This window comes from Hemiscyllium ocellatum, chromosome 18, assembly GCF_020745735.1.
Source record: "Hemiscyllium ocellatum isolate sHemOce1 chromosome 18, sHemOce1.pat.X.cur, whole genome shotgun sequence".
Taxonomy (NCBI): domain Eukaryota; kingdom Metazoa; phylum Chordata; class Chondrichthyes; order Orectolobiformes; family Hemiscylliidae; genus Hemiscyllium; species Hemiscyllium ocellatum.
This window is the reverse complement of record NC_083418.1, coordinates 77,715,520-77,733,483: the sequence shown is the minus strand read 5'-3', so window position 1 is coordinate 77,733,483 and position 17,964 is coordinate 77,715,520. Positions and strand designations below refer to the sequence as shown.

General features: G+C 42.4%; 1 protein-coding gene across 7 annotated transcripts in view; it reads left to right on the top strand.

Annotated features, from left to right (window-relative positions):
- Positions 1-17,964, top strand: part of nav2a (neuron navigator 2a) — a 590,475-nt gene that overhangs the window by 95,346 nt on the left and 477,165 nt on the right. The window contains exon 1 of one of the 7 annotated variants that reach the window (XM_060839108.1): positions 8,858-8,931. The exons of the other annotated variants lie outside the window; for them this stretch is intronic. Within the exon in view, the coding sequence (XP_060695091.1) occupies positions 8,881-8,931 (51 nt within the window). The 5' untranslated portion in view covers positions 8,858-8,880. Of the gene's footprint in view, positions 1-8,857; positions 8,932-17,964 lie in introns of those variants that run through there. 7 annotated transcript variants of the gene reach the window in all.

Sequence of the window (17,964 nt, the reverse complement as noted above, 5' to 3'; positions counted from 1 at the left end):
ATGTGTTGCTGGTCAAAGCACAGCAGGTTAGGCAGCATCTCAGGAATAGAGAATTCGACGTTTCGAGCATAAGCCCTTCATCAGGAAATCAAGGAATCAGGAATTTCCTGATGAAGGGCTTATGCTCGAAACGTCGAATTCTCTATTCCTGAGATGCTGCCTAACCTGCTGTGCTTTGACCAGCAACACATTTGCAGCTTAAATCAATGATTGCATTATGAATCTTTCGAAATGAGTGCACTATTGACAACTTTGACTATGGAAGTGAAGGCAACTTGAAAACTTCTTTTTTAATGAGTGTGTGATGAATACTGATATTTGTTCAGTGTGTATGCTGCTGGCCATTTATATCCTGAAGGGTTGCTCTTTACTTAATTACAAAGTGCAATCGAGTAGTTTCTACTTCGAAGATATAATCAAGGAAATGGGTGCAAATTTCTCCAAATATTTTGAGAATCTTTTATCCTTCAGGTTTCTGCTCAAAGCTATTTGCATTTCGCAAAACATAACATCATTTGTTTCATGTCTGTCTTGGTTTGAACAATGTTCTTGAATGTACCCAAAAGTTAATTAGTTTGATGAATACAGCCAAAAATTGATTAATTAGAGAGAACATTTTTGATGAGTCACCAATATTAATTTAATTTTCAGCAGCTCAAAAGCACAGTCATTTTCTAACTGCCTGCTCTGGAAGCCATTTCATGTTGTGAAGGCAATTTGCTTGAAATTCTGATTTCTCCATTCTGAATATGGGATGTTCAGCTCACAGCCAGCCTTGTAGGATCCTGTGCTTCAGGGCAGATCGAGGTTCCCTGAAATGAGTTCAGAGTTTCCACCTCCAGCTCCAAACTAAACAACAAATTCTAAACACTCACCATGCTCTGGGTGAAAAGATTTTCTTCATGTCTCTGTTAATCCTTCTGCCAGTCATCTTCAATCTGTGCCGTTTGATCATTGGTCTCTCCATTGGAGGCAAACAGGTCTTCATAATCCACTCGCTATCTAAGCTCCTTATTGTTTTATACACCTCAATTAAGTCATCCACTCAGCTTCCTAAATGTCCCTGATAACTATATTTTTTGAGTCCAGGCAATATTCTTGTAAATCTCCCATGCTCTCTCTCTCTGTCTGACCAGAACTGTGAACATAACTTTAGCTGTGGCATAACCAGTGTCTTTGTAGTTCCAGGATTACATCCCTGCTTTTATATTTAATACCTTAAAGGTTTAAAAAGGATCAGTGGCTGTTTCTATGATTGTAGTAGGTTCTCAGACCAGGAAATAGTGCTGAATGGGACAGGCTCATGAGAGTTTGCAATGTAGGCCAGGTGAGTAGGTAGAAGTCCAGGTAGAAAGGCCTGGGGTGTTCATTAAACAAGGGTGTCCCTTACAGCTGGGTGGTGGACAGTGGGCACTTTTTGTGTTGTTAAAAAAAATTATACCAAATAGCTACCAAAAAGTGCTTATTTGTGCCCTTGCACATGGAGGGATGTTATGTAAAGCCTGCTTGAAGCTCAGGCTTGTGCTGGTGGTGAACTCTGTTTGGTGGTCCTGCTCTGGGATTGTTTTTGAGACAAACATTGTGGAAACTCAATTGGCACTGATTGTAATTAGTGAGATTTTCCTCTCATTTCATTAGTGTTGGATGAATAACATTTTGGATAACCAGTAGAAACCACCAGATTCCACCAAACCACTAAAAACCATCAAAGCCTCCATGCAACCAGACATGTGGTAATCAAATTTCTCACAAAATAACTGAGATTGTCCATGAATATAGGATCCATTAGATTTTAATAATAAACCACTTTCCACAACACCATAAAGGTAAAAACACCATCCTGAGGTGCTGGAGAGTGCTACATAAATGCAAAGTTGTTCTTTTTTCTCTTACATGCAACGGAGGATGTTTACAGCACAGAAGGGAGCTGTTCAGCCTCCAATCACAACATGGTCCAGGTAGTATCTTCCTTCTTCTTAAAGATGGATACAAACTTTGCATTTTTTACCTTAGCTACGTCCTCCGTTTCCATGTGTAACTTGGTCCGAATTGATCCTACTTTTCCTTTTGCCATGGTGTTACTTGGTGTGCCTGTGGAGGAATTTGGCCCTCCCCTTTACATTAGCTGCCAGTCTTCATTCATAATCCCTCTGTGTTTCTCATATTTGTTTTCCTCAGAACCACCTACGTTCAACTTAGTTCAATTTCATTATCTATTGAACATCCAGTTAAGTATATTTTTATTTCTTTACTTTAATTTCTAACTCTTCCATCATCCAAGGAAATCTAGGTTTACTTTCTCTGCCTTTCCCTTTTGTTTAGCTACCATTTTCTGTGCCAACCATTAACCCAAATCCTTACCCCGGGTTAATTAGTCTTACTCTACACTTTGCTTTCTGCTTTATTATAGCTATCTTTAACCTTATAATGCGGTGATCACTGACCCTTCCACTTCGTCCAGTCCATTCCCAAGACCCAGGTTCTTGCAGTGTGCCCTTTTCTCATTGTCCTAGAATTATACTGCTGCAAGAAAGCTTTTCTGCACACACTGTTTCCCCTTTCTGCCCCCTTACACTGATACTATATATTCAGCTAATTCAAGTCCATCATTATGACTATTTTATAGATCATGGGCGGCACGGTGGCACAGTGGTTAGCACTGCTGCCTCACAGCGCCTGTAGACCCGGGTTCAATTCCCGACTCAGGCGACTGACTGTGTGGAGTTTGCACGTTCTCCCCGTGTCTGCGTGGGTTTCCTCCGGGTGCTCCGGTTTCCTCCCACAGTCACAAAGATGTGCGGGTCAGGTGAATTGGCCATGCTAAATTGCCCGTAGTGTTAGGTAGGGGGTAAGTGTAGGGGTATGGGTGGGTTGCGCTTCGGCGGGTCGGTGTGGACTTGTTGGGCCGAAGGGCCTGTTTCCACACTGTAAGTCTAATCTAATCTAATCTAATCATTCACTTTGCTATAATTTTCTTGCAAATTCGTTCCTCTGCTTCCTCACACCGTTGGGTGCATGTGGACTAGACCCAGCAATATAACTGGAGTTTTTTATTATTCCTTAGTTAAATTGATTCTGTCCTTAACTTCTTTTGGATATCATCTCTCCCTTGCATTGCAATATTTTCCAGCGGCATGTGAGTTTACGGAACACATTTATAAGGCTTTAGGATCTACACAACTCATGTTGCGCAACCTTTCCTTCTTTGGGACAATTGGTATTCCACTGTGGAGTTTGAAATTGTACTTTCTTTCTCAGCAAGACATCATAAAGATGTTTACTTGAATGAATTGTGTGTATTTTGACTTTTGAAAAGCAAATCCTGAGCGAGAGCATCTGGCGCATTGTGTTTCAGAATAAGAGCAAAGATGAGCATGAAGGAAATCAGCCTTGCCAATCACACTGCTGGCAATTCCTCAATGTTCATAGATTGAACGTAAACATGAATGTCTTTGTTCCTGAGGCTGTATCCTGCAGTTAATCAAGATAAATCCCAGGCAGCTGGTTGACAGCAGATCTGTGATTTCTTTGCAGATTATTGCAGTAACTATGCATCGTTGATTGGAGGTTTTTTTTTCCCTCTTTCTTTGATATTCACTGTTTATTGGAATTAGGTTTCATCAGTGCAAGGGACCTTCTGCAATCACAAACTCACCCTTCTCCATTTGTAAGACATGATATGATTCGGAGATGCCGGTGTTGGACTGGGGTGTACAAAGTTATAAATCACACAACTGGTGTTGTGTGATCTTTAACTTAAGACATGATAGTAAGGCTTGTTTGGCTGTTTGACAGGAAGACCATTCTGAGAGTTTGATTATGATTTCACAAAGTTTATGGGGTGGTATGGTGATTAGCATTGCTACCTCACAGCACCAGGGACCTGGGTTCACTTCCAGCCTCAGGTGACTGTCTGTGTGGAGGATGTACATTTTCCCTGTGATTGAATGGGTTTCCTTCCATAGTCCAAAGATGTGCAGATCAGGTAGATTGACCGTGCTGAATTGCCCATAGTGTCCAGGGATGGCTACGTGTATTAGCATGGGATAGGGGGGCTATGGTTGGGATGTTCCTCCATGGGCCCAATAGCGTACCTCCACACTGTAGTGATTCTAAATCTCCAGAAGGAGCTGCTGGGAATCAGTTAGGAATGAAAATCTTAGCTGCCTGCATTTTGTTTTTCCCATTCCTAATCTCAAAATGCACAAGCCAAATATTGTCCTTGTCCATAATTAACATTCACTAACATGATGCAGAGGAGAGATGATACATGTTCTGTTTCATAGGACCAGTTGACTGTAAAAGTCAGATTTGCTGTTGTTTTGTATGTTTTCCAGGAACATCTCTGACATTAGAATCCAAGTTGCTTTCTTGAACTACTGCTGTCTTCCTGCTGTGGGTGACCTCACGATTCTGTCCAGGCGAGAATTCGAGATTTTGATTCAGCAGCAGTGAAGGAACAGTGATATATTTCTAAGTCAGGATGGTGATTGGCTTGGAGGGGACCTTGATGGGGTGTGGTGTTTCCATGTATCTGCTGCCCTTGTCCTTCTAGATGGAAGTGGTCATGGGTTTGGAAGGTGCTGTCTCAGGATCATTGGTGAATATCTGCAGTACATCTTCAGGATAGTACACACCGTTGCTACTGAGCATTGGTGGTTGAGTGAGTGGATGCTTGTGGATGTGGTGGATATCAAGCAGGCTGTTTTTTCCTGTATACCATTAAGCTTCTTGAGTGTTGGTGGAGCTACACCCATCCTGGCAAGTGGGGAGTATTCCCTCACATTCCTGATTTGTACCTTGTAGATGGTGGACAGGCTTTGGGGAGTCAGGAGTTGAGTTACTTGCTGCAGTATTCCCAGCCTCTGACCTGCTGTTGTAGCCGCTACATCATGGTGTTTGTATGTCAGGTCCAATTGAGCACCTTTGGGTAACTCAGAGTTGACATTTGTGATCTCTGAAGACACTGTCTCTGACAGTGCAGTACTCCCTCAATACAACACTGGAATACTAGCTGAGATTGCATCCTTGGGTTCGAGAATGGGGCTTGATCCCACACTCTTCTGACAGAAGACCATTGCCATTCAACTAAGATGTTTAAATCCCACTGTTCAGCTAAAAGAAGAAACTCCGCCAAGGGTCCCAGTAGATTTGTTGTGTAGGAGGAGCCCATTTTGTCCATTGTGACTCTGCTGGCTCTTCATGACAGTGAGGCGTAGGTGTAGAAGTTGGCCATTCTGCCCATCGAGATTGCTCCGCTATTCAATGAGGTCCTTAGCTCCACTTTCCTGCCAGTTCCCCAGAACACTGATTCCCTTACTGATTATAAATTTGTCAATCTCAGCCTTGAGAGAGTAATAGAAAACTAATCTCTCCACTGAGCTCCCTCCTTTTAGCTCAACACCTTCCTCTTTGTCAACTCTATTCTCAATAGACTAAATCCAGCCTGCTATTCAATGTGTGTCCCATTGTCTGCCCTATCTCAAGCGACGGGATCTTGCTGTGTCAATCGAATAGCAGTTCCCGGCGGAGCTCAGAATTATTGTGTGGGAGGCCTCAGCCCATTCTGTCTGCACCAGCTCTCCAAACGATCTTTATGACTTTGTCTCATTCTCCTGCCTTTTCTAAATACAAAACAACCTTGATTGCCTGATCAAGACGGATGGGGAGCATTTTGTTTGGATAATTGATTGTTCAGATAACAGATAACGTTTTTACGAGACCTTGAGATCTTGTTCAGATAATCCGAAATTTGGATAATTGATGTTCAGATAACCAAGGCTATTCTGTAACCTTGCACATTTTTAAAAATTAAATAATCATCTGATTCCCTCTTACATATCTCAATTAATCTGCCTCCACCACATTTCCAGGCAGTATATTCCAGACCTGAAGCAGTAATCGTGTGAAAGTCTTTTCTCACATTGCCTTGGCTCCTTTTGTCAAAGTCACGGCTGTAGGATCTTAATATTTGTCTCAAGGAGCCGCCATCTTCTGATGAACTGCTGTTGCCTGAATTCATTTTGGGGTCTGTGCAATTATGCTTTTATCAACCTCATGAAGAAGAGTTATACTGGACTCAAAATATTAACACTGTTTCTTTCTCCACATTTGCTGAGCTTCTGTCTTTTTACAATGAGAGATCTCCCTGCCTGAATTCAAACAGTTCCATTGTGTGATTCCAAACTTAAGTATTTTGGATAAGTCTTCCTGCATTGCGGTTTTCTCTTTTTTGTGTTTAACATTTTTCTGTGTATTTGCTTGTGCAAACTCATTAATATGGAAGGAGATTGTACTGGTTTTATATAAACAGGAAGACCATTTATAAGATTGAATTTCATACAAAAGCAGCCCTCTTGTAGGTGAGGTCGTAAGTCATAGGGTTTGAGTTAACTCAGTTATTTGGATGGCTACTTTGCAATGTTGGGTGATAACAACTGCATGGGTTTAGTTCCTGCACTGGCTGAGGTTATCATGAAGGGCTGTCCTCAACCTCTTCCCTTGCCTGCGGTGTGGTGATCCTGAGGTTAAGCTATCACCAGTTGGGGTCTCTCTCTAATGAGAGAGCAGCCTTATGGTCTGGTAGGACCATGATGACTTCATCTTTCCAAGTGTTATCCTGTTGATTAGTACTTGCCTGAGGTGGTAGCAGTTTAATTCTTCTCTCTGGGTTTCCAACCTTCCTCTTGTAAAATTGTCATTGTCTTGTTGGACTCCAGTTCTGTGAGTGCATCCACTGTTTGGTATCTTGCCAGAGAGACCTTTCATTCATTTGTGAGCCTTTGATGATAAATACCGTTAGTCTGTTTGGCTGGCAGGACCATTACAGCTGAGTGCTCTGACATCCACACACTTGCATTTCTGACGTGGTTCCCTAAGCAGTAACAGGAGTAGAAATCCAGTGGCACTCAATGTATCTATCTATACTACCCTTATTCTAACCTAACATTAGTATGCTCAGCATACATGTAGGTGAAGCCCAATATACCTTTTGGCTGGCCAGTGTGATGTTTATAGAATTGTGACAGTTTTGAATATTGCCTTGCTGTTCCTCGAGGAATCTGGCTTCATTTATAAATGGCATAGACTTTATATGAATTCAGTGTGAAAAAACAGCACTCTGTCCAGGGGATGCGACTTAGTTTTGAAGTCTCTTTCCTTTGGCAAGGGACCAGTCCTGAACAGTAGACCACCAATAAATACAGTATGCAGCTGCACTAACAACTAAAATACATAGTAAAAATACATTCATAATATGTGGGCAGAATGGGAAAGCTGCCAATCTTTAATAAAAGATTAAATGATCTTTTCTTGTTGTATGTTTTGTGTTGTGAATGAAACCTTGAAATACACAAGCACATTAACTTGTTTTGCTCAGCTTATGGTGCTGGCAATTGTCATTAAAGAAAAAACTTGTTTTGTTTTCTTTCTTATTTATTGCTTAAACTATATCCTTGTATTTCTGTGGAAAAAAATAGCTGCACTTTAGCTGTACCGCAGTGTTCAACAGGCTGTGTTCCCACTAAAACAATAGACTGGTTCTGAGCGGACATCCTCCTCAGTTTGACGATAATAGCCTTTGTGATAACCATGTGTATGCAGCTCAAATTCATTCATACTATACAGCCATCTGCTTCCTGTCAATTTCCTTGCACTTTTGCTCTGTCATCTGATGACTCGTGTAGGAGGAATGCTGACCTATAAAAACATTGCAGTTCTAACTGTACACGTGCTCAATATGTTACACAGACAGAACGAGTGAATAACTTCAATGCTACTCCCCCCATTATATAAGTAATTATGATAGACGCATTGCAACAGTTAGATCCTTACCACCATTTGACATGCTATGTTTGAAACCGCGTTGCATTTGTTTCTTTAACGACAGTATTGTCGTTTATGCACTGCAATGCTACCCTGGATCCTTCAGAAGATAAAAGACAGAGAACAGAGCTGTCCCTGTGCCAGAGAAGAATGACATGCAGTGCAGACCTTACACTGATTGTTGTTCTTTTTTGGATGTTAAGAAAATGTATTGGAAATACTTCCTTTTCTTGAAAGCTACAGACACTTGATTCCATGGGACCACAAATCCATTCATGTTTAAACTGGTGTTTGTCCCTGCCTCTCTAGGGACTCGTTGATCAATTCTTACACCTTCCCGCTCTCTTTCTCTCACTCTCACTCTCACTGTCTCCCTCGAAAGTTGTGACCTTTCCCTGAACATCGAGGCCAGTTGCATGATGGCTATTCAGCAGCATGCCTGCCTACAGTGAGGTATTACATTGAGAAATAAAACAGAGGACAGCTTGAATGTTCTCCCGCCTGCTTAATTTTGGACAGCAGAACTTGAAATTCTTGTATTCCTAATGGAAAGCAATTGGCTGCGTTCCTTATCAAACAGTGATTTTTTTTAACTTTAAGGGAATCTCATAATTCTTTTCCCATTGTTCCACATGTGTTGTTTGAACAGAGTGCTGCGCCACAGTTACTGAAACTGAGAGGGAGCTTCCTTGATCGTTGTGCAGTCTGAAGAGAAGAGAGAGCCCCACACTGAACTAAGGACACCCAATCTCAATGGCTTTGTGGTTACAGGGGGAGGGGAAGCCTCTGTGTTCAGATTTCCCTCCTGAAGCTCATTCGCAGTTCACATTGCGAATCTGAAAGCTGCTTGCATTGACAGCCTGCGCCTTGCATCTTCCCACAGTATCTCACCCCAATCAAAAATGAACCTCGTTCCAGAATGGCATGAACTAAAGGGAAACGGAGCCTTGCATCTTTCGAGGATGCGTGGAATGACTTTGGATTTGTAATGGCAATTTCTGCCAGTCGCTGGGATCTGACGTGCTAAGAAGCAGGTGGCTGTGTGGTGGATAGACAATGTCCGTGATGCTGTGGCGTTGGGAACAGAATAATGTCACCATGAAGCTGGTATATTTTTGGCTCATGCATGTTTCAGCAGAGGGATAATGTAGAAAGCAAGGTGATGCCAGGCAAAATGTGGTCAAAGTTGTAAAGCAGTCCTGGAAGAGAATCTGAGAAAGTGCTTTGTGTTTGTGACTTGTCAAATAGGTTTCATTTCAAAAATTGATATTTGGGTAAGGATTTTGATTGCTCTGAAAAATCGTAATAAATATCTCTAAAGAGATTTATGACATGATGTTAGTGGCACTGATTCCAAGTTGCATATATTAAGAGCAAATAGTATTAAAGTTGTTGCATTGTGTTTCAGCAGTTGAGGATAAGTGTTTATTAAATGCTATGTGTTTATCAGGGCTCTCTTTGCTAAAATAATAGTGACTTCTGGAAACTGGCTCAGTATGTTCATCGTATTCTGAGTGGATGAGGATGTTGATGTTAACAAAGGCATTTTTTTTTCCAGTTAAGAATTGTTTGAGAATACGCAGGAGCTAATAATACTGAAATGTTTACACATCAATCCCCTGCTTAAAGGGCAAGGCAGCTAGGTTATCTTGTTGTCCGATCACCCACAGCACTGCTTTGTCTTGCTATAACTCATATCATCAGAGCAATGGTAGAAATTGCAGATATCCATTTGAAAATGTAAGAAGTTAGAATAATTTGTAAATGTAGATAGTAATATGACCTGCAAGCTTACATTTCCTCCCAGATACATTGCAAGATATGCTGAATAAACAGAATGCTGCTCATCTTTGTAGATCTTTTAAAAAGGTGCTTTGGATTTATTTTGCATATCAGATTACATGGATATCATTAAAATAATCCTGTTTCATTGCTTTTTATGTTTTATTGGATTTGCCACATCAGTTTTTAGAAACAATTTACTTCAATTTGAACTAACCAGTATAAGAAGGTAAGATCTCGGAGCAGGAGTCGGCCGTCTGGCCCTTCAAGCCTGCTCTACCTATCAGTAAGATCATGGCTGACCTGTCCGTGGACTCAGCTCCACTTCACCGCCCTCTCACCATAGCCATTCATTCCTGTACTGTTTAAAAAAAACTATCTATCTTTGCCTTAAAGCATATTTTGTCATGGGAGGAAAAGTCAAATTTTTTTAAAAATGTAGTCAGTTCTGATATAACGTGATAGTTCCATTCTCGTGCGATCTCACGCTGTAAGAAAATGGCGCATTGGCCGCTCCATTTAAACTAATGGGGTCAGAATTGCGTTATGACCAATACAGGTGAGGAAAGTTTGTGTTCTACAAATAATTGTCTAAATTATTCAGTTGCGTAAAAGCCAACGTGCATTGAACACATGTCTTAACAGGACTGACTACACTGTTCATCTGTTCAGGATATGAGTAAGGACAGAATCACAGAATTATTAAAGCACAGAAGGAGACCGTTTGACCCATCATGCCTGCACTGACTCTTCACAGAAGCATCATTACTTGCTGCCAAGTTCCAGCCCTTTCCCTGATGTTCCTGCGCATAATATTTATCCAAATAATTGTCCAGTAAATATTTCAATTGAATCTGTCTCCACTGCATTTCCAGTCAGTGCATTCCGGATATTAATTACTGACTGAGTGATGCAGGTTTTCTCTTATCCCTCTCTTCTTTTGTAAATCACTTGAAATCTATGCCTTCTTGTTCCCAATCTTTTTACATGTAGGAGCAGTTTCTCCCTGTTTATTGTATCAAGCCTGCTGATGATTTTGCAAAATTCTTTCAGATCTCCTGTTCACCTTTTTCTCTCTGGGGAGGAGATGACACAGGACTATATTACTGGAGAGCATAGTTTGGAAGAAATCTGTTACTTGTCTGTTTGTCTTGACTTTCCAGTGTTGAAGGCTATATGGGGTTACTTGCAGTGCGCCAGCCTGGGCAGTGATAAGGGCACATTCTGTGGTTGCACAAATCACTAAGCCCTGACATACTTACATGACAGATGTTGTTAAACTTGAAAGAGTTCAGAAAAGATTTACGAGGATGTTGCCAGGGTTGAGGGGTTTGAGCTATAGGGAGAGGTTGAATAGGCTGGGGCTGTTTTCCCTGGAGTGTCGGAGGCTGAGGGGTGACCTTTTAGAGGTTTATAATATCATGAGGGGCATGGATAGGATAAATAGACAAAGTCTTTGCCCTGGGATGGGGAGTCCAGAACTAGAGGGCATAGGATTAGGGTGAGAGGGGAAAGGTATAAAAGGGATCTAAAGTGTAACTTTTTTACATAAATGATGGTGCATGTATGGAATGAACTGCCAGAGGAAGTGGTGGAGGCTGATAGAATTACAACATTTAAAAGGCACCAGGATGCTTTTATGAACAGGAAGGGATACAGGCCAAGTGCGGGCAAATGGGACTTGCTTAATTTAGGATATCTGGTTGGCATGGACAAGTTGGACTGAAGGGTCTGTTTCCATGCTGTACATTTCTACGACTCTAGGATTATCTCACATCACTGTTTACATGTTGAGATCACTAGCTTACAGCATCCCAATAGGGGAGTTTGGATAAGGCATTAACGGTGTGGAAGCTGCAGTGTTGAGCTGTGCTATGCTGCTGTTTCTATTGGTTGAAGTCAGTGAGGCCATTGCATCAAATTATATTTCTTTTCACATAACATTGATACATTTGCTGTAAGTTATTGCCCATCATTTGATAATGTTGTCCCTTTCCTTTAGCTAGAAACTTTTTCAGGAGAAGTGTTTTCCTTTGCAGATAACATCAATCACCTGAAAAAAAAGGATGTTTCTCAGTGCAGACTCCTGATAAATATTGGAGATAATTCTGCAGGATAGAATTCTGAATAGCTAACATTTGATGGTTTTTTTTGGTACAGGCTATGTATCCACCATTGTTAATGTTTTGAGTCCAGTTTCCCATCTTCAGGTCATTCTGAAGAAGGCATACTGGATTCCAGACTTTAATGCTGTTTCTCTGTCCACAGATGCTGTCAGACCTGCTGAGTTTCTCCAGCAATTTCTGTTTTTAGTTCAGATTTCCAGCGTCCATAGTTCTTTGTTTTGTTAATGTATCCACAACGTCCTGCTTTTGCATTTTGATGTGATCAGAATGAAACTAGCCAAAAATTGACTGGGATTTTGTACTATATTACGTACGTGTATATATGTTCCATTCTCTTTGATTTCAAACTTTTAAGGAATTTTCCTACATAGGAAAAATAATTTTAGAATTTTACCAAGTTTTTTTATCTTTCATGTGGATTTCTTTTCAAATATTGGAAATTATTTGTGGGTCTGAGTCCGTGTCATGATCATCGTGCTATTCCATTGAGCTTCAAATTTCAGGAAATAAGTTAATTTCTTTTTCCCATTAGTTATCTGACAGCCCCTTAGCAACATCATTCCCCAGTTATGAAGTTAGATTCGCAGTGTACTTGATGATATCTGTTCAATTTCTGCATAACCGTCTTGACCTGTTTGCTGACAGTCCCTCTATTTTGTTCGAGTCATTGCTCAGTATCCAATCTTGGATGCATCACAGTTTTGATTGGTTTAGCAGTCAGAAATTGGAGTTCATTACCTTTGGCCACAAATTCCAAGACCTTGCCAAAGATTTCCTCCCCCTTTTTGGCTGTTCTCTCCAGCTGAATCTCAGTGTCTCTTCAATTGCTAACTTAGCTCCCAGCCCATAACATTGTACATCACTACCTACTGCTGCCTTTGGCAGACCATCAGTCTTTGTTCCTGCCTTCGTTCATCTGGTGCTGAAATCCTCCTTCTTTATCACCTCCACACTCGATTATTTTAAACCTTTCTTTCCTCACCGGTTCCTACCCTTACCTCTCCAAAAGTTTAGCTCGTCTGAAATTCTTCTTTGTGTAGCTAATGTTTTCAGTCTGATATGGCTATTCTTTAGAACTGAATGTATTCTGGAGAATCATAAGACCATAAGGCGTAGGAGTGGAAGCAAGGCCATTCGGTCCATCGAGTCCACTCCACCATTTAATCATGGCTGATGGGCATTTCAACTCCACTTATCTAGACTCTCCCCGTAGCCCTTAATTCCTTGCGAGATTTAGAATTTATCAATCTCTGCCTTGAAGACATTTAGCGTCCCGGCCTCCACTGCACTCTGTGGCAATGAATTGCACAGGCCCACCTCTCTCTGACTGAAGAAATGTCTCCGCATTTCCGTTCTAAATTGACCCCCTCTAATTCTAAGGCTGTGCCCATGGGTCCTAGTCTCCTCGCCTAACGGATACAACTTCCCAGCTTCCACCCTTTCTAAGCTATGCATAATCTTGTAAGTTTCTATTGGATCTCCCCTCAACCTTCTAAACTCTAGTGAATCATATCAGACTTGAAACATTAACTCTATTTCCTCTCCGCAGATACTGCCAAACTTGCTGACTTTCTTCAGCAATTTCCGTTTTTGTTTGTGTTTCCAGCGTCCACGGTATTTTGCTTCCATTCCATTGCCAATATCCTGACTCTTACCAAATCCTGCTCACTCATTATTCTTATCCTTGTTTATGTTGAAAGTTTTCCAGTGTCACTGGGTCAAATTCCTGGAATTCCCTCCCTAACAGCATTGTGGATTTTCAGTGGACTGCAGCAGTTCAAGAAAACAGCTCAAGGGCAATTAGGGATGGGCAATAAATCTTGGTCCAGCCGGTGGCACCCACATCCCACAAGTGAATAATAAAAAAAACCCACATTGGCTCCTGATCCAGATTTAAAATTGTCGTCCTCCCAATCTATTGTTGTCGTATCACCATAGTCTTACCAGAGTATTGGGGCTGCTCTCATTACAGAGAAGCAACTGGCGGCGATTTAGATTAGATTAGATTACTTACAGTGTGGAAACAGGCCCTTCGGCCCACAAGTCCACACTGACCCTCCGAAGTGCAACCCACCCCTCCCCTACATTTGCCCCTTCACCTAACACTACAGGCAATTTAGCATGGCCAATTCACCTAATTGGCACATTTTTTGGAAACCCACGCAGATATGAGGAGAGTGTGCAAACTCCACACAGACAGTTGCCTGAGGTGGGAATTGAACCTGGGTCTCTGGCGCTGTGAGGCAGCAGTGCTAACCACTGTGCCACCGTGCTGCCCCTGATTTAACCTGAGGGCCACCAGAGCTCAGGCGAGGGAAGAGGTTGAGAAGGAGAGTCCTTCATGATAACCTCAAACCAGAGATGGGAATCGAACCCATGCTGTTGGCATCACAGTGCTGTGTAAACCAACAATCCAACCAAATCCCCTCCCAATCTATAACCATCAACAACTATGTAGTTCACTCCAAATTGACCATTTCTGCCTTAGACCTTTTGTGCATGCCTTCCCTCCATCAATGAGAGAAAGTGAGGACTACAGATGCTGAAGATGAGAGTCAAAAAATGTGGTACTGGGAAAGCACAGCAGGTCAGGCAGCATCCGAGGAGCAGGAAAGTTGATGTTTCGGGCATAAGTTCTTCAGCAAAGTGGAAGGGGAAGGGGGTTGAGATAAATAGTGGGGTGGGTTTGGGGAGAAGGGTAGTTGGGAAGTTGATCGGTAGATGCACATGAGGGGTAATAGTGATAGATTGGTGGGGAGAGTGGAGCGGATAGATAGGAGGCAAGATGGACAGGTCAAGAGGGTGGTGCTGAGTTGGAGCGTTTTGTCTGGGATGGGGCGGGGGAAGGAGAGATTTGGCAACAGGTGAAGTCGATGTTGATGCTGTGTAGTTGGAGAGTCCCATGGTGGAATATGAGGTGTTCTTCCTCCAGTCGTTGGGTGGCTTGGATTTAGCGGTGGAGGAGATATGGCACAACTTCTCTTCCAAAGTGATCAACAATGGCCTGCAGCGTATCTCCTCCACTACCTGCACCACCTCGAATCCCACCCCTCCAGCCGCAACAAGGATAGAGCCTCCCTGGTCCTCACCTTCCATCCCATGAATCTCTGGATACAGCGCGTTATCCTCCACCATTTCCGCCAACCTGCAATCAGACCACACCACAAAAGATATATTTCCCTCCCCACCTCTATTCCCTCTGTGACTCCCTTGTCAGGTCCATGCCCCCCCACCAACCCACCCTCCAGTCCCGGAACCTTTCCTTAAAACCTGCACCCACACCTGCCCTCTCACCTCCATCCAAGACTCTAAAGATTTTTTTTCCACATCCAGCAGAGATTTTCCTGCGGATCCACCTGTCTCACCTACTATGTCCGTTCACAGTGTGGTCTCCTCTACATCGGGGAACAAGACACAACTTGCGGAACATTTCAGGGAACATCTCTGGGATACATGCACCGAACAACCCACTGGCCTGTGGCTGGCCACTTCAACTCCTCCTCCTACTCTCTCAAGGACGTGCAAGTCCTGGGCCGCATCCACTGCCGAATCCTAGCCACCCACCTTCTGGAGGAAGATGCTTAAGCTTCTGCCTTGGGACCCTACAACCACACGGCATCAACATCGACTTCACCAGTTTCTAAATCTCCCCTCCCCCCACCTCATCCCAGATCCAACCCTCCAACCCAACACTGCCCTCTTGACGTGTCCTACCTGTCCATCTTCCTTCCACCTATCTGCTGCACCGTCGCCACCTACCTATCACCATTACCCTCCCACCTCCCCCTCAGTCCCATCCGCGCCCATCTATCTCTCAGCCCCCTTCCCCCTCCACATTCCTAATGAAGGGCTTATGCCCAAAACGCCATCTCTCCTGCTCCTTGGATGCTGTCTGACCTGCTGTGCTTTTCCAGTGCCACATTTCCTCTGAAGTGGCTTGAGCAAGCAAACTTCAAGGGCAATTAGGGACAGATATTTGCTTCTATTCATTGATTGCTGGCCTGCCCAGCGTTTATTGTCAATTCATCATTGTCCAGAACACAGTTAAGAGTGTCTGGAGTCATAAGTAGGCCAGACCAAGTAGGGATGGCAGATTTCCTTCCCTAAGAGGCATTAGTAAACCAGATGGCCTTTTCCAGCATTAACATTTTGGGTACAGTGACCCTTCCCTCAGAACTGAGTTCTGAAGAAGGATTTCTGGACCTGAAACGTTAACTCTGGTTTCTCTGCACAGATGCTGCAGAGCTACTGAGCTTTTCCAGCAATTTCTGCTTTTGTTTTTGATTTCCAGTATCCACATTCTTTCAGTTGTTAATTGGCCTTTTCCACCTATTGACAGTAGTTTAATGGTAACCATTAATTCCAGATCTACCAGTGATGTCAGCATTCCACAAAATAAGTATTTATAAAGACGTCTACTTGTTATCTACTCATCAAGGAACTCAGGAGTAACTCTAAGCCCTCAAATAATGAAAATTTTCAATTGCTATGGCCGACATTTTTGACGATAATGTAGAGCATGTTCATGAAGCAGCTGCTTAATTGGTTGATAGGAGTGCCACATTGATGTCATCCACATATCCAACATGATGGACGGCTTGGTCAATGATGTTAAACTATCATACATGTGTGTGCGTGTGTGTGTGACTTCACACAGCTTACATTCAGTGCCTTCTGAATCCTGACCAGCACTTCCACGCGAGCTTTGTTCCTGTTTGGAGCCTCCATCACCACCAGAATTTACTGATGAAGGAGGAAAGTTGTCATTTTATTTACAATAGCAAAAGCTTTTGCAGTCATTTTACTGTTTGCTTCTTTTATTAATATCCGTTTCCCTGACTTCTTGACTTCAATAATGAATGGGTCGTGCCAGAAACACTGGACAACGAAATGTCATTTTGTCATGTTTATTATCTTTCTCTCCTGTGTATATAACTAGGGTGCTTAGGGACTGTGTGGTATTGTCTCTACCCCTGGGCTAGGAAGGTTTAGGTACAAGGCTGAAAATGTGTTGCTGGAAAAGCGCAGCAGGTCAGGCAGCATCCAATGAGCGGGAGAGTCGATGTTTCAGGCATGAGCCCTTCTTCAGGAATCATTTCATGCCCGAAATGTCGACTCTCCTGCTCCTTGGATGTTGCCTGACCTGCTGCGCTTTTCCAGCAACACATTTTCAGCTCTGATCTCCAGCATCTGCAGTCCTCACTTTCTCCTAGAAGGTTTAGGTTCAAGCCCTACCTGCCCCTGGATGGGTATCATGGGGCTGGTCTGATTGATTTTTAAAAAGTATCGATAAATAGGAAGATGTTTGCACGTGCAATTATATAGGTGTAAGTACAAAACCTGAGGAACCAAGTCACAATACCAGCTGTCTCAAGCCATTTCAAAAAGGTTAACTTCAGTGTTTATCATTCAATGAATATTGACATGAGCCCAATAGGATTTCTGTTCAGAAATGATCCCAAATGAATTGAATGATTAGAAAATAACTACATCCCACATGAGTTGGTGGGCTAATAAGCTATTTTTCTTCACATTTTGTAAACCCATGCCAAACAGATAGCAAAAGTGTTTGAACATAACCTAATTACCGTTTTATTGTTTGGTTATGCAGAACAGATGTCTTATCTGGTTAGCAGTAACTGGAGTAACAGTAATTGGCACTAATCCCTCTCCCCGAGTCTCAGTTTCTGCCCTCTGCCTCCAGCCATTGCTTATTTGCAGCATTCAAGTGACATTGCTAGGAAATAGAAACCCTTTCCTTTAGCCTGTTTCATTTTCACATGGAACATCTTTGAACAGCTGCTCTGTTGCAAAGTGAGATTTAGCAAATGTTCAAACAAATTCAGGATCATGGCTGTGAAACCAGTCAGGCAGGAAACTGCCTGAAATTCCGATATGTTCAACATTTTAATTGGAAAATGAAATACTTTTTCTTGTAATTTTTTTTTGTTAGCCCTTTTTGTTCCTCCACTACATTTTTTTTCTCTCCTTTCTGCCTGAAATGCGTTCACTGATGGTGCTTTCTGGATATGGTAACAGAACATTAATACTTACTTACTTACAATTAACCCTTGTGTTCTTCCACGAGGCATCTCAAGTGGAAACAGCAGATAAACTGAGCTGAGATGGTAACAAATGCAGAAAATGTTGGAGAACCATTTCATGTCTGGCATGATACTTCTTCAGAACTGAAGCTGAGAGAGTAGTGGGTTATATATTGCTTTGAGCAGCG